The sequence below is a fragment of the Spea bombifrons genome, chromosome 1 (assembly GCF_027358695.1).
Source record: "Spea bombifrons isolate aSpeBom1 chromosome 1, aSpeBom1.2.pri, whole genome shotgun sequence".
NCBI classification, from domain to species: Eukaryota; Metazoa; Chordata; class Amphibia; order Anura; family Pelobatidae; genus Spea; species Spea bombifrons.
The window spans coordinates 128740891-128758604 of NC_071087.1; the positions used below are offsets into that span (position 1 = coordinate 128740891).

General features: G+C 38.1%; 2 protein-coding genes across 2 annotated transcripts in view; both read left to right on the plus strand.

The window, feature by feature from the left end:
• The window catches only part of CCDC60 (coiled-coil domain containing 60), a 61358-nt gene extending 55707 nt beyond the window's left edge, over window positions 1–5651 (plus strand). Inside the window, exons 9-14 of the mRNA XM_053473456.1 lie at window positions 284–371; window positions 1062–1142; window positions 1513–1653; window positions 1882–2016; window positions 2348–2537; window positions 5357–5651. Coding sequence (XP_053329431.1) covers window positions 284–371; window positions 1062–1142; window positions 1513–1653; window positions 1882–2016; window positions 2348–2537; window positions 5357–5470 — 749 coding nt within the window. The 3' untranslated portion in view covers window positions 5471–5651. The remainder of the gene's footprint in view (window positions 1–283; window positions 372–1061; window positions 1143–1512; window positions 1654–1881; window positions 2017–2347; window positions 2538–5356) is intronic.
• A 3771-nt stretch (window positions 5652–9422) lies between these two features.
• SUSD2 (sushi domain containing 2) overlaps window positions 9423–17714 on the plus strand; it is a 64681-nt gene continuing 56389 nt past the window's right edge. Inside the window, exon 1 of the mRNA XM_053473496.1 lies at window positions 9423–9803. Within this exon, the coding sequence (XP_053329471.1) occupies window positions 9743–9803 (61 nt within the window). The 5' untranslated portion in view covers window positions 9423–9742. The remainder of the gene's footprint in view (window positions 9804–17714) is intronic.

Below are 17714 nucleotides of genomic sequence, written 5' to 3' on the forward strand. Positions count from 1 at the left end.
TATGTATCAATATAATAATGTTATGTGCGGACTGGGCTGGTTAAGTATATGCAAAATTTATTAGCCTAGCAGGCAGTTTTTTTTATAGAAACCAGCTTCATTTTAAGTTGAAAATGTTATTAATAAGGACCCTTATAAAAAGAAAGTACAAAAACGTTAGCCTTCAATTACCCAAACATTTGGGAACGATAAATATGTAGCTCATAGCATTTGTCTGGCTCCTTGTAGATGACTGATGTAAAATTAACGTTTATGAAAAAATCTCATTCTATAATTGTATCAGACATGCAGAAATTGCTTGAAATGATTGCTGAGAGTGTGAACAAGGAATTAGATGAGGAAGAAATTCACAAGAAGCACATCATGACGAGGTATGTAAGATACGTGGACATTTAGTATATGGGGACTGAAATGGCATTCACTTTATGCCTGGCTGATTTCTTATTTTACTTCTTATTTGTTCCTAATAATCCAAAGACTAATTCTTAGGCATTCTAGAACAGTGGTGTCAAACCTTCTTCCTGGAGGATCTGTTAAAAATGGGTATTATCATGAAATGTTATGTGTTGACAGTGTTTTTTATGTGTTTACAGCCTCCAGTATGTTTGTGCAAATAAATGTCCTAAGCAAAAACATGGATCAGGAGAAAATAGTTATGTTTCCCCCTATTCTTGCTCGGGAACCAGGTATCTTTAATGAAACAATAGATAACAGTAGTATGGGGTTATTTTGGGTGAATAGACTTATGTATAAGATATAGATTTTTTTCTCTGCAGACTAGTGAGTTCATACTAGATTAAATACCCCTGTGGTTACCATCCCCTTTCACACAAGTTTCTGTATCTGACAAAATAACATTTCTTTAGCCTCAAGAAACACTTGGTAATTCCTGGTATAAACTATTGTTTTGGAAGCCTTTATTAATATGAAAAGAGGATGTCTGACGTGATAGCAACCAGAATTCACTATTCTACTTTTGACGTTAGTAAATGTACTCAGATTAAGGGTATTAGAGCCCAGTCAGATGTCACAGGCTGTAAACTGTTTTTTTTTTCTTACAGAGACCAATCTTCTGACATCAGGGAACCGTCAGTCACAGAAGAACAAGGAAGTCTCAAGGCTAACACACAAAGACCCAAAAGGTTTGATACAATTAAGAAATTTAGACCTCACAAAAACTCTCCTCCTCATACCCTCCACCTTTTTGTAATAAAGCTTAACTGCCCTTTGTCCCTAAATCTCACTACCATGTGCAAATATTCTGAAAATAACAACTTATTTCAGTCTTTCCATGTGCATTTGAACCTCTTCGCTAACTAGCCTCAGTTCTAAATATGTTACTGCATTTTGAATTCTATTTTCTTTGGATTGTGGAAATCTGGATCCTGCCCCACTCTGTGTTGCCCTGTTACTAGTTTCGTAATGGTCTCCCATCATACCTTTCCCAAGTTTGTTATTCTACGTCCTCTTTTTTGAAAACCTATGTGTGTGATTTTTCTATATCTATTGCAGCTCTCCTTCTACCAGTATGAGTCCCACTGGCCTTCTCATTAAGAGGAAACAAAGCACATTCACAGAGTTGAGAGAGATGTTCTTTGAAGTGGCTGATGAGGCAGACATGTACCTTCATGATAAAGTGGAGGCAATAGAAAGGCAAGTAACACTGACAGTTGTCCATTTTATATGAACTGTGTATAGAAATTACTGTGCAATAGGTTAAAAAGATGCTTTGACATAGCAGGAAAAAATGCTCATCCCATCAGTAATTATTTAGGCCCTATAGTGGGAGGAAGCAGCATGCCTATTCACAGGATTTCTAATTTTGTATCATTATAGTTGGACATGTTATGAATTTTAACATCTCAGCTTCTGATCTTTCAGGATGCGCCACGAGTTAAGTGTGCAGAAATATCGATCATTAGACACCATCAGCCACTTCCATAAAGACCTGGAGAAAATGCGGAAGACTTATTGTAATCTAAAGGAAGAGAAAGACTACACAGACACCAACAACTGGTGAGATATAGTGTGGATAAAATCCCCAAAAGACAACCAGTGAAGCTTTAATAAAAAAGATATTTTTTATGATAACATTATAGCTTTTAACAGGTTTTGTATATTAGATATGGAGAAACAGGTTAGGTGTGTGCTGCAATTGAATTAAGAAGAATGACTTCCGCAATTAATTAAATATAGCAAGAGATTTAAAATATTACTACAACCACTTGATAAATGTAAATGCATTTTGTGGCTTATATAGTTAGCCCACTTTTGGCAGTTTTACCCACTATAAATAATGGATATGTGCTCAAATTTCTTTGCTAACATATTGTTATCCCTGCCACAGGTTTGTAGTTTTGCTTTCTAGAATCTCACCGACAATGAAGAAGAACCAGAAAATACAGCATATTCTAAGCAAGCTTCAAAAATTAGAAGAGAAACACTTTGTAAGAATCAGACCTAATGCCTTCTTGAAGGTGCTTGGTGGACTCTGCACTTGGGAGCTTTGTGCTCCTGACATAAGTGTGGCTATAGAGGTTAGTCTGAGCTTTATTCACCACGGTTTTTAACTTTGAGTTTTTTAACCCTGTTCGCTCAAAAGTTTTAGTTGATCCAACTGACTGTTTACTCAGGCTATTCAATTACTTTTGTTCTATCATCATTCTGTCATCATTTTAAACATGCATGGGACAGCTCTAAAGCTACCCTGAAGCTAAAACAAGATCAAGGACTGAATAACGTCTGAGTCTTTACATCAGGAGAAATGGGCAGACAAATTCTGTGTTTATCTATGTTTATGCTTCTATCTTCTACATGCCATAATGGTTCACTCTGGTGGTCAACTCAAATTAGCTTTAATCACTTTAAAACCGCAAAGAAACTTTTACAAACTATCTTCTTCTCATATAAAAACAAATCCATTTTTTTGTGTCACCTGACTACAAGCTACATTTAAGCATTTCCTGAGAAAGTATGAATGAGCTGAATTTTACATGATTACAGAATTTTTCTTCAGCAGGATTTGACATCTAGACAAGGAAAGTAATTCAGAGGAGGTGGAACAGTACATTTAATTGAATTCTGGTCTTCCACACACACTCGCAGTTTTCAGTGTTTTCACTTCTATGTCACTAAACTGTCACAATACATTACCAATATGTAAGACACAAAGGCTCCCTCTAGTGGCAATGATTTAGCAGAACACCATTTCTCCAAATCACCGTCTCTTCATGGTGGCACAGTGAGTGTCAGCCGGTAGTGTTTGTAGAATCTCCAAGCCATCAAGTTGCATCAAGTAAAATACATTCTAAACATAGAGTTATATTATTAAGTGTCCCACAAATTAACCTCTGAGATGAAACTATTGGGGTCTTTCTGTACCTCTGATCTCAGCAAGTCCCATAGGAACATGCAAGAACATAGGAGGTTATGCAGGTTAACTCTGTGTTTAGCATTGTGAACAAACTTCACTGTATGGCAAAATATGGTTGGAAAGCATTGTGAACATGCACAAATGGTTGCCACCCTAGTGTGGTTTAGTGACGTCTCCCGCGTCCCTGAGAATGTGCACTCTAAAATTTGGGAAATACTCCTCCTTGGTCAATTTCATTAAATTGTGGCATATCAAACCTATCAAAAGTATAATAGGATCCTCCATTGAAATAAATATAGTTTATTTGTAGAATTATAAAATGATTAAGGTAAAAAAACACATTAAGGTATCTTTTAAGTTCATACACTTGTTTATTTACAGTTTAATTTCCAGCTGCTGATTGTTTCTTGGCACAAAGGGAGGAACCATAAAATTGATTCATTACTGATACTTAAACCCAGATCAATTTCCTCATTTCTGGAAAGATTTGTATCATCTATAAACATGTAGTCTTAACAATTTGAGTTATTGGTGCCTAAAGTAAGTAGCTAAAGCATTTAAATTAGTGCAGTTCAGAAACATATTAATATGCTGATTAATTATTTTATTAATACAATTAATATTAATAGGCGGATTTGTGCACAATGTACCTAATGGTAAAAACCCGACACCCCCGTACTGAGACTTACTGAATGAAATGCAGCACTGGTGGATGATCGATACATCCTTTATTCATTAAAATACAGTGAATGGTACAGAGTGTTATAGTGAGGGATGTTGTTCATCCTTCAACCACTTGATGCCACTGGTTACATGGGAGTTGATTTACATGCACCTGCGCAACTAGCACCATTTAAAATACAGCGCCATTGCCACAGACCAGATGGAAGCTCCCTATGCCTCACTGAAGTAGTATGTCCACCCCTTAGCATAGGGAATAGCAAGGGTTAACAATATTACTTAACCTCACCATCCCACTCCATAGTGATTGGGGATAAGGGTGGCACCCACAAGGGCACATTATAAGCCTCCCACCTACCAGAACACAGGGTGGGAAAAGAAGTGCAATACCTACTGCCCCTCTGGTTTTTGAGGGGTCCTCATAGGATATCCTTGTAGGATGTCCTCATTTTTTTTTATTTTTGTAAAGGTTTTATTTTTAAAACTTTTTTTTTGCATTTATATGGGGATAAAGAATTTTCATCTAGTATGGTATAGTAGTATAGTATTGTATAGTATAGTTGGTTGAAAAAAGACTTCAGTCCATCAAGTTCAACCTTTCACACATACCTAGTTCTAAAGTTGATCCAAAAGAAGGCAAAAAAAAACCCCTACTTGGGGCAAATACCAATTATGCCACAACAGGGAACAAATTCCTTCTTGATTCCATAGCGGCAATCAGATTACTCCCTGGATCAACTTTCTAATACAACTGTCCTTTTAGCAGTTGTAGCCGTTTATGTTATGCTTAACCAGAAAAGCATCCACATCTTTCTTAAAAATATCCACAGAGTTAGATAATACAACATCCTTAGGCAGAGAGTTCCATATTCTTATTGTTCTTACTGTGAAGAACCCTTTCCTATGCTGATGCTGAAATCTCCTTTCCTCAAGTCTCAACTGATGACCCCGTGTTTTTGTAGAGAGCTCTTGGTGAATAGATCACTAGAGAGATCTCCATCTCTATAGCATTTCATTTCGTGATTTAATACTCCTCTTTATGCATGCCAATACCTTACTGGCTTTTGCAGCCGCAGACTGGCACGGCACTTTGTTGCTCAGTCTATGGTCTACAATTATACCTAAGTCCTTCTCGTTTTCTGCTGAAGAATAGATGTATGAGTTCCTAAAAGCTTACGTTTTTATCTGCCCATAAAAGATATCCTTGCAGCTGCTTTGTGTGTTTTACTGTTAATAAAATGGGTTTGTGATCTGTTATTCAATAATGGTTAATGTTCCAATATTCGCTTTCTTTTGTTACAGTTTGTGAGGGAATATCTGGTGCAGATGCCTACAGAAGATTATGAAGCCTGGCTTAACTCCAGAATTAATTCTTCACCAACAGCCCGGGTTCAGAGCGCACCTCCACTCAGATAACCTCTTCATCTTTCATCAGTCTATAATTGCATAGTGTGGCACTACAGGCGAAGCAAATGAAAACAGCTTGAACAACACAGACTTCATATTATGTGTCCTTACCACCACCAAGGACACAAATACGTTGTTTTTTTAAATGTATGTCACAATATATCAGTAGCATTACACTGACACAGGCAAATGTTGTTTCTGTGTGCTCATTTCATTTTAATCAATGCAATGGGGAGGCATTAAGTAATTAAGAGAGCTTTGGCTCTAGGAAGGAAGGAACTTGTTTAATCGAGGGGATGTAAAAGGTATCTGAGTATCAAATACAAAATCTGTGCATCATCGTATGATTAGTAACAAATATCAATAGAGCATTTACATGTTGATTCACAAAGTGCTAATATCCTAGCACCCTTAGATTTCTTTATCTCTATATTAAAATAATTCAATTTCTAGATTGAATTTTTTTATAGCACTGGAACTCGTTGAATATGCTATGCTTAACAATTTTCTTTATTCTTATGTGAATGTATTTTTTTTTCTGAAACTAAAATTCTTGTTTTTACTGCACCAATTGTCACCAATTGACCAATTGTCATTCTTTCTTTTTCTTGCTTTGATATGAGATAAATATACCAAACACAAGTTTATATTATAATATTATTATATATTATATATCATAACACAATTATAATTTTGAAGAGTGCTCTTTTTCATGGCACTTGGATATATATATACTTACGTTTCTCTGTGTGTGTGTGTGTTACTATGCCTGCGTTTGTGTTTTTGTATATTTATTGTTTTAATATGCAACGTTCACTAGTAGTTCCTGTAATGATTACAGTTCTCATTTGATCAATTTTTCCAAATTTATGAATATTTGTTGCCACTGCCGATTCTGACGAACACATCTAGCACTGGCTCGGCTAGTGTTCAAGGGCAGGCTTCCAAGACTTGTGCATGTGCTTCATTTTTTCTTTGCAGGTTAAATGGATGCATGTGAAAGTACTTTTATAGAGGGCTAGACTGGCAATGAAAAGCAGCACTGGAAATATTTGAACACCAGCCATCCCAACTTCACAAGCAACTTGTCCTACAGTGCCACCTTTTCACCCAGGCAGCTTGTCTGTGCCATCTGTTCCCCCCAAACATTTCTGTCCCATCTTTGCCTCCAAATCAGCTTCAGTACCCCTAAACAGCCTGCCTGCACCATCTCTGCCCCCCTAAATAGCCAACCTGTGCCACCTCTAGCCTTGAAACGGCCTGCCTGTGCCACCAGTACCACTGAAATAGCCTGTCTGTGACTTGAGTGTCACTTTAATTAGTAGTCTCAGCCTTTTCTAACCATCTTTCCAATTCTTATAAGAGCTTTTTGATGATTTACTTTAGAGAGTGAAAAGTGTTGCGTTGGTGTCTCTTTACACTTAGCCAGTCTCTTTTAATGAATAAGAAAGGTTTACTTGAATTATCAATTTAGTGGTTGTAAGTGTTTTTCTTGAAGTTATTTGCTTTGCACTTAAAATTTCTAAAGATTTTGAAATATGCTGCCCCAACTGCACACCAATATGGCAATATCCATTAAGTTGTTTTCTGGGAAACACTTGACCTTTTTCATTCTGGTGCAGGGTTATGCCACGTGTTTGCCTTCTTCTGGATCAACAGCAAGGTTGTGTACAGGAAACTATGTACAGCTGTGGCCATGGCATGTGGACGGTCTGTTGGTGTTATTTAGGTGGTATCACTGGGACCAGTGTCATGTGCAGAACACCCCTTCTTCCTTTTCTCACATGCACTGGAAAAGTGTAGGTAAATGCTGTGGGAGTCCCATTAAATGACGGTGACATTTGATAGGCAGTCATATAGCTAATACATTAATTAACCAAGTTGTTGGGACTGTTGGCAGCTTTGCACTGAAAACCTGACCAGCTAAATGTACATATAACATTTCCTTAAAGAGCATTAAAAGGTGTATTAGGAATATATTAACATTTCAATATCACTTTAAAGGTGCTATTGGATCTCCTCTGGTGTGTATAACTCAATAAAGCATTAGAAGCATTATTCCTAGTACTGATGAATGCCAGGAATACTTAATTGTCATGTGACACAAAAGCAGATACTGATAGGTTGCTGACTTAGAAACATTTTTGTGATAAACCCTATGTTTTATTTAATACAGTACATACATTCAAAGTGTATGACAAAACTAGAACTGACAGACAAAACATAAAACGATACATTAGGTAAAGAAGGCCCTGCTATCAAGCTTACAATTCAATGGGAATTGAATGTAAGAAGCTATGAGGTTTATAGAAAGAAGGCGAGAGAATGCCTTGGGTGAATGTGGAAGTTTTAATTCAGTGCTAACATTTATTTGCTTAATATACTGGCAAATATAATGCTTTGTATAGGAGGAACAGCACCTACAGAGTGGTGGCTGCAATTGGAATACAGAACAATGTTAAAAAGTATCTCAATAGTAGTAGTGTTAAGCAAAACAGTGAGAACTAATAAGAATGATCATGTTGGCTTTATTTCCTCCGTTTTATGGTATATTGCATCTGTGCGTTTTAATTATTGCAACTAAAATTTGCTATATTTAAATAAATGGTGTGATGATGTGCAGCTGGGCGTGTGAGGAACCTGTCCAGGATTGCTCAAGACTACTGATCTCTCCTAATTTACGAGATCCAATTATATTTTATAAAATGATACACTCTTTCGTTTAAGAACTTTCTTTTGACTGGTTTGATTATGATGTGCTTAAAATACTGGGATTGAATCAGCAGCATAACCAGAAACCACAGGGCCTTGTTGCGAAAAATTGCCCTGGGGTCCCCCAACTACACCAAGCAACATGTTCACAGTGCCTCCTTTGCCCCAAACAGCTTGTGAGTGCCTTTGCCCCAAACAGTGTATCAGTGCCATTCTAACCCCCCAAGCAGCCTGTTTGTGCCATCTTTGCCCCGAGCTTGTCAGTGCCCCCAACCACCGTATTTGTGCCATCTTTGCCACAAACAGCTGGTCTGTGCCATCATTGCCCTCAAAGTGCTTGTCTGTGCCGTCATTGGCCCAAACAACTTCTTTTCACACAAATTACACACACTTATTCATACTCATTAACGCACACAGACACATTCATTCTACCACACACTCGCTCTACTTACACATACATGCTCACACACAATTACACATCCATTCTCACACACACAAACACTTTTTTTTGCCCTCTATTACACCTTGCATTTACCTGTTCTGATGTCCCTGATGGTTTATGTAAATCATTACACGTCTGTGGTAGGGTGACCACAGGGTGGAGTGGCCATGTATTCCACAACACACATATTTTTCACATTTTGCTGACAACACATAAAGTACTGCCCTGCAGTGTGTGAAATGTATACCTAAGCAATTCTCTTCTATGTATTTTTAAGTTCCGTTCATTTTAATGTTTAGAGGCATAATCATGTACAATGAATCTGTTTTCATGAGCTTGTGTTGCACCTAAAAATTGAAACTGCCATGCAGAATATTTCCCCATGAAGCCCTTTTCTCTGTCCTTGCATTGTTTCTTTTTCTGCCTAGTAGGGTAGTGTGCCAGCTTCTAGATGGGAATAAGGCTGTGGAAAGCACATGCTTGCTGTAGATGAATGACTGAAGTTGGGACAGCCACCAGGAAAGTGAAAGAGCAGCATTTTAAGTCTGCAGGTCATGCTAACATATAGGCATGGCTGCTCCTTTAAACTAGTGGGAGGGATTGCTTATTTTATCATAGTTCCCCTTCAGTACTTTAGGTCCAAAGGTAATTCCAAGTTAGCAGATTGAGTTTCTGTCCCTGGGTCTTTCGCAGCCACCGCTCTTGTCTGTCTGACAAAGGGCGCATAGTTTGTGCTGTAGATTTGCTTCCTGTCAGCAGTGGATAAAACCTGGAACTTCTCACACACACTGTCAGTCTTTCCCTGGGAGAGCTGCCAGATTGACTGTGTAAAATCTGCTCTTTAGGACTTCAGAGTCCTGGGCTGAACTGCTTGGGCCACAATTTTCCTGCCAGCCTTACCAGGCAGAACCTCTACTGTATTAGGGAGAGGCACATAATACTCCTACTCATAATTCTGTGAACTTTAGTTATTACAATGTATGAGACAACAGTAGCTGTGCCTGACTGACACAGTGTAGCTTCTAAACCCAGCCAGGATCTGGTTTCCCCTCTCTTACCTGGACGTCGTCCCTCACCTTGTATCAGACAAGCATCAAGAGCGACTGAATCTTGACCCGAGGGACACCATGCCATTTACTTTGCTCTTAATGATGTGCCTTCTTTGCTCTTTTAACCATCAGGTCTCAGGTAAGCCTGCTAAATGTAATTTTGCTGCATAACCTCATTGTCTAGTTCTGTGATATCATCTGGTACCCATCTAAAATGATTGTATATGCTATGTTGCAGCATTTGCTATACACTGATGGCTTCCCCGAGGCTTACCATCCAAAGTATACTTCAGTTTAAGTTTGTTAGCCAACAAAGGAAAGCACTTTTTTTTTACTAGGGAGACCATTGTGCTACGTTAACTAAGGATGCTTATGAAAAAAGCATATTGCTGGTTACATTAAAATCTTTGCATCTTTGGTACATTTTTGTTCTAAGTATTCTAAGGAGCCATCTGGTCACTCTTCTTTTAGCATCGCTAGCGAAATAGTTATTAATTTTTATTAATCATTGTGAGGCAGATGTCTATAAAACGTTAAGTAGTTATGGGGTTTATGAGATTCTGAGTTTGTTTGTTTTTCCATATTTGCATCCTTTTTTTATATATATATATAGGATCAACATAAACTTCAAAAGCTTCTCTGTAACAGTCCTGGGAACTGAATAAACACTTTGCTCCAGCTATGGAACTGAGTTAATGGAGCCTAGGAAAAATTATCATTAATAACAATATTTATGTTTTTTTAAAAAAAACTGGTAGCGTTTTATATTAATGCCAGAATATATATCTTCTTTTTCATGCCAACACTAATCGATTAGTTGCAGTTCATTTTCATATTTATACATGTTAAGGAATTTTAGGACAATCTAAGTTTGTGGGATTATCTTTAGAATGTGCACCGTAAGCACCATGTTCCTTTGCGAATTAGCTTGCTGAAGCAGCTGTCTTAAAAGTTGGTTAAGTAATATTTGACTGTTTCTTAAGACAGTGTGTTTATTGAGTCACACTTTTATTAAGTTATTTCTTGGTACTTGGATTAAGTCACACACTCATGGCCTCTGCAGACTCCAGGTAGTGGTAAGTTCTAGCCAAAAGGTTATTCTTAATCATTTGTGGGACCCCCAGAATTCTCAGCCAGTCACAGGCAGTGTTTTTTAGGATACCTATGACGTAAGCACAACAGCTGGAGAGCATCAGCTGTACCTGTCAGTGGGCATCTGCTTATTGTGTAGCCAAGGTTAACAAGAATCATTGTTTAGGAACTGCTATGGCATTCTAGTTATTGAGAATCCATGTACACCTTAATGTAAAGATACTTGCAAAATATTATGTTTCATAACACTTTTGATTAGAGTGGAAGAAGGTTTGCTCGGACTCAGTAGCGTTGTCTGTTGTCTTGTGTATCTGGGGGGAAGCCACCTATATTTGTCAAGGTCATTTAGCTGCCAACATGTGTCATCCAATAGGTCCAGAGATAGTAGATGTATTAGAGACTATTTCAGCTGAAAGCTCTAATGCATGCTTCTGTGTTTGTATATATTTAGCCAATTCCCTCGCTTGTCTTGAGCCCACTACAGGATCTTTTTCCTCACCTGTATTCATAGAGGGCATAGCTTACACCAAAGGTGTGGAATAATACCGTATAATGACAAAGTTTATGAAAACCCTGTGAATATGGCTGCCCACAGCAAGATGAATGTGGCAAGAAATAGCATTTTTGTGGTGTAGATGAAAATGCATAGAATATCTTCTGATATAATGCAAATATTAAAGTTATCAATGAAGCAGACTGTGCTTGCTTTTATGATCCTTGGCTTTCAGTTGGACAAGCAATATTTAATTTAGAAACATTGCTCATTTATCTTCTTGTTGGCTACTTTCAGACTTCAGTCAAGAAACTATGTTGGTCATGCAACTCGCACTCGCGTTCTCACACAAGCACCAAAATACAACGGTGCAGCTGGTCTGGTGAATACTCCATGATGCCAGATCTCAGAAGGGACCAAGCACTCCAAAAATAACTCAGGGATATTGGAAACAAGTGAAATTCTTGGGTAAAGTGAACAATGGTTTTCAGAGAAAAAAAAAACATGTACCCTTAATGTGTATCCTGTACTGGTGTAGTTGACGTACTAGGAATGAAGCCTTTGGAGAGGCGTTTAGGGCTTTGAAATGAGTGAGGTTACTGATTATCAAAATCAGTTTTTTCTGTAAATTGTAAGATAACAAACATTACAGTTCTAGATAAATTATTTATTTACGGTACTTTTAATATTGCCTTACAATATAGCACGCAGGCCTTGTCACTCAAAGTGTTAATAAGATATGTACAACTAGACCCCTCTCCCACTCTTCCCTCCTCTATTGTTTTCTGACCCGCACAGAGAGGTCGTGGGGATTAAGGTTAAAAATACAATTTAAAGTCCTTGTGAACAGCTCCTGCAAGCTATTTCAAAATGTACCTAATTAAAAGTACACAGAAAATATTTCCTTTTGGAACATGCTTGTTAAGTGAGAGACACTAATTAAATTGTATGGTTGTTGACGGGATGTGTTTTGGCTGATCCGCTGCATTTCCAATCATTTTCCAGTGAATGAGTATAGGGAGGCAGAGAAGAGCTGTGAATAGATACAGTCAGAAAGAACAAAGTACGGTATACTTCATAACATACAGAACCTGAGAGTAAAATGCATGAAGGGCAAAGTACTGCTCGAGTGGAAGAATGAGAGTGGGAAGATCAGGTTTTTCTACATTTAATAAACGAATGCCAGTGGTGCCAAGTACAACAGACAAAGAGTTTAAGTCTCTCAAGCAGTTCCTTTTACAAAGCTTATATTTTATTAATCTCTCGGATATTTGTTTTACAAAGTTGTTTAATGAAATAATCATACCATTTGCATTAAACGCTAGTTAAAAAAAGAATGTATGCTGTGCTGCGTTTTAAAACGATTACATTGAAAGTATATATTCGATAATGTATTAGATCATAGAGGCATAGATGAAATGTTAAAAGTACTTTTTTTACTGAGGTGGTAGATAAGTGGAATAGTCTGATCGCAGAAGTGGTAAAGGTTAAAGTGATACTCCAGCCGTCACTACATTACCTTACATTTATTTATATAGCAGCATTCACTAGAACTTGTTCCTCCTATTGTTTAAAATCACAAACAATAACAAACTGATACAAAAGGAAATCAGGGTCCTGCTCTTGTGAAGTTACAATTTAGTTGGTGGAGGGGGAAGTGAAACAGTAGGAGAGAAATGCTTGGAATGGGATGAGTTTGTTGAGTCGGGATGAGCTGTAGAGGTTGTTGGTTGTTTAGATGGCTTAGACAGGATGCTGGCTGAGAGTGTTATAAGGAAAGGTTGTATGCTTTTCGAAAGGGTTGACTTTTCAGAGAGCTTTTTAAAATTTGCATACAAGGGAGAAGATCTGACAGACGGCGAAAAGGAATTCCAGAGAGGGGTTACAGAGATCCTGGATGCGGGAGAGGGAAGAGGTGATGATGAACGAAGAGGGCAGTTAGGGTGTATTTTGATAAGAGGGTAGAGATATAAGGGGGTGCAGAATTGTTAAGGGCTCTGTTGGTCAGGGTCAGGAGTTTGAATTTGACTGAAGGGTATGGGAAGCCAGTGGAGCGATTGGCACAGAGGAGCAGCAGATAAGTAACAGAGACAGAGAAAGGTTAATCTAGCTGCAGTGTGGAGGACGGATTGGAGCAGCGAAAGGCAGGAGAGGGAGAGACCGGTTAGAAGAGAGTTGCAATAATCCAAGTGGGATATCACAGGGGAGTGAATTAGTATATTTGTCATTTCTTGTGTGAGCAATGGGCAAATTCAGAAGATGTTTTTCAGGTGAAGGCGGCAGGATTTGGTATGGCACTTGATGTGAGGGAGAGAGTTACACCAAGGCAACAAACTTGGTCAGTTGGGTGGATGGTTGAGTTGTTAACCGTGAAAGAAATTTCAGGAATTGTGGAAAGACCAGATGTCGGGATTATCATAACTTCAGTCTTGGAGATGTTGAGCTTCAAGTAATGCAATGCCATCCATAATGCAATTCCAGAAAGATAGTCGATGAGGCGAGTTAGAAGAGAGGGTGAGGATCGGGAGCGGAGATATAGATTAGGCTGTCATCTCTATATAGGTGGTATTGGAAACCAAAGGCAGATATGAGTTGTCCAATTGAAGATGTATAAATGGAGAAGAGCAGAGGCCCAAGAACTAAGTCCTAAGAACACTAACAGATAGTGGTAGGGGAGAAGAACAAGTTCTCTTGATGGAGTCACTAAAAGTACTGTCAGAGAAGTAGGACTTGAACCAGGAAAGAGCTGTGTCGTGGATGCCATGAGCATTAAGGATTTTAAGGATGACACTTTTACGTCATGATTTAAGCAGTCAATCAGGCTGAAGAATACATACGAAATTACAAAGCACTTTCAAATACATTGTTCTCTTATTGAGGCTGCCTAGTATACTATACAGACCCCTTAATATAGAGAGGTATTTAAGCATGCATGGGATAGGCATAAGGCTACATTGACTATAAAACAATCTCTCAGCTTTCAGAGCAGGCAGGCTAGATTTTGCTGACCAGGACATGGAAAGTGCTGCCCTGCAATATATAGGATGTATAACTGACTTACTCTTTCCCTTTTATGAGTTTATGCATACACTTTTAAACGTATTTTACATCTTTACACTAGCCCTCTCTTGCTAGAGTCCTGCAACATACAGTAAACAATACTACATGGATATGTGGTTGTCCTGATAAATAAACCCAATTAAACATTTTTTTTATGATTTTGAATGTGATGCTTAAGCAACCTTTATGTTAAAATTTGCTTTTACATTGTTGTGGAAATCAAAAAATCCAATGAACACCCAGCTTTACTAAATGTTTATTCTTGATATATACAGCTTGGGAAAAATGTAACTTCTCATGTCACATCCAGCTCTTCTACACCCCAATGTTCCACATCGTTATTGTATTTATTTTCTCTGAACCCCACAGTCACTACTGCTTAACAATAATAATATTCTTATGTATTGAGACAATTGGGTAAACATTGTTGGCTTCTTTTATGGTAACCAGATGAATATCAGAAAATATACATTCACTCCTCCCAAAAGTCCCAATCTATGCTTGGCAGCCCTAATTTTAGGTCTCAGTTGCTCGGTCACAGAAATTAGTGACCTGAACCAGCCCTGATGCAGCCCTCAGTTTTACAATGCGTCTGCCTTATTCTGCGATCCACCGCCAAAGTCCTCCCAGTATTAGTGCTGGCGTTTTTATTTATTTTTGTCTGCAGGATTCATTTTTAGTCATTCACATTCAGAATAGACATTGTGCTCGCCTTTGAAAATAGCTTCGGTACAACTGGAAACTTGGCCTGGAATAACCTCACCAAGTGTTACTGCTGGATTGCTTTCTGAAAAGGAAAATCATATTTTCTAAATGCCTCTTCTCCCAGTGGGCTACCATTATGTAACACATTTAAAAGGAACATATTTTGCATATAACTGTAAAGTTAACAGTATGACACTACACATGTTTTGAATGTTTTTAAATTGATTTTTTTAATGTTTAAAAAACTGCCGTTTCTTAAAAACATTGCCCACATTCATTTTCAAACCCTAAATCTTACTTTCAAAGCTTTTCATAACATCTCATACATATATCACATGACTCATTTCTAAATACATTCCTACCCGTTCCTCTGCTCATCCGATGATCTCCATGTGTCCGCTCATCTGATTTCTAGTTCTCATGCGTGCTTCCCCAGACTATCTTTCTGCCTGCCTTGGGTCCTTCAAAAAATCCCTTAAGACCCACTTCTTTAGGGATGCCTATGAACTTGCATGTTAACACCCTTCCTCCCTCCTTCCTTTAGCTCACTTTCCCTCACCTGCCTTCAGACAATACTTATGTCTAACAAAATTATTATTTTTTAACTAGTTCGGCTGGGCCATCCTTAAAATTGTTAATTTTACCTGTTGTGTAATACACCATAACTCCTTTGAGATTGTAAGCTTGTTTGCTCTCCTTACCCTTTGTTTCTGTAAATCAAATTGTTATGTTCTGGATTACTTTCTATGTCCTGTCTACCCGTTGGACAGCGCTGCGGAATATGTTGGCGCTATACAAACCAATAAATAATTATAATGGGACATCTTGCTTTCATCACAGTACATTCCATAGTTTATAGCTCGCTCTATGGTCACCAGGATTAGGATTCAACTCTTCCTTATCTATACAAAAATGATAAGCAATATCTTCAGTATCTTTCCCTGTAGCTGTTGTCTACAGTAGTTACTTATTAATGTGAATAGTACTTTTGACCCTCTTGTTTGGTTCTTACTTTGCTTCTCAGCCCCTTTCTTTTACATGCCCTACAATCTATCATATAATTTGTTGAGTAAATGTATTTCTTTAGAATCTATTTATTTTGTATGGGACCAAAACACAATTAAGAGTAATTATGTCCATTTCATTCATAGCACATTAGTTCACTTTCTGTGCAGCATCTTTAGAAGCAGTCTCCGACATGCCCTATATTCCACACTCCAATTATATCATAATCAAGGTGGGGTGAGAGGAATTACTTGTCCAGCTAGTCAACTGTGCCAGATCTGATTCTAAACTGACTATGCCAGGACTCAGCTGACACTAGATTACCCGGGATGTCTGTCATTCAGATAGGAACCTTGCCATTATCCCAGCAATGTAAAATTTGAACTGTGAGAGTGTACGGGTTGTAAATAATTTTACGTTATGCTATTTGCCAATGTTTCTATCACAATGAACTATGAACGATTAAGTTCACTCATTGTACTTTAAAGAAAAATAAAAGTCCTCCTATTCCACGTGTCTTGTTTAGAGCTACATATACTATGACTCCAAGCTGTCATGAAGATGAGGTTACCATACCTATTGCCACACTATGGATGCAGTCATAATAATAGGAGTGTACAGGAGGGAAATCAACCTCTTCTTTTTATAGGGCAATGGCCTTTAAAATATAGACATCAGCTTTATCATATTAAAGTGAGTATGCAGCGTTTCATTATATTGAAATCCTACGAAGGCCGGCTCCTCTATTACATGGAAGCAAGGCCAGTAGAATGCACCAGTATTACAGCAGCCCGAAGCACAGTTGGTAAACACACTTCCTGACAGAAACTGTTGCCCAGTTCAATACATCCTTAATATTTACTTCAAAGGGCTACAGAAATCATTACATGAAGATGGTGCTTATATGCCTTTGTTTGTCCGTCTAGATGCAACATCTGAGTATACAAAAGAGTACTACAATAATAATCTTGGGGGGCATAGATCCCCACTTCACATCCAGTTCCCAGTGGCAATAAAAACTACCTTTAGGAGGTACCAAGATCTCCCTCGTGTTCCCCATTTTGTGCCCAGTGGGATGAGAGGGGTTAAATGAAAGGTTAAGGTTTATAAGAAAAAATGTAATATTTAATAAAATATTTTAATACACCCTACCTAACCTCGCCCCCCCACACACACACACCCACCACCTCTAGGTAGGAAACAAAAAAAAAAGTGTTTTAAAAATATGTCTACCTACATATGAATGCAGAACAGTTGTGACATAATATGATGATAATGTGTAGCGTTTAACATATATATGCACTATTTATGTTTGTCTTGTGTCAATTTCAATTCATATCAGGGGGATCTGGACACATTTCTATGGCTAGTTTAACTTATTAGGTTTAGTTTCTAAATTACTTTGATCTTAATTGGCTGCTCAGAGGTTACGTTAGCTTAATGTGTATACAAGGCTGAGTAGTCAGCCCTTTTCAAAGGGGCATGTTAAGGTGGGTGCTGATGATGCATGGCACTCAGGCACCTAGTAACTGTGGCACCTAGTGGGGTTGTGTTATGTCTGTTACATGACCCCATGGTGGTAGGACAGCAGCATTCATGTGGCAGCTTCATAGAAGACTGGGCTCTGTGGGGTAATAGGGAGTTGCAGTGAATGGAGATGCAGTGTGTGAGTGTATGATGTTAGTGTGAGTTATG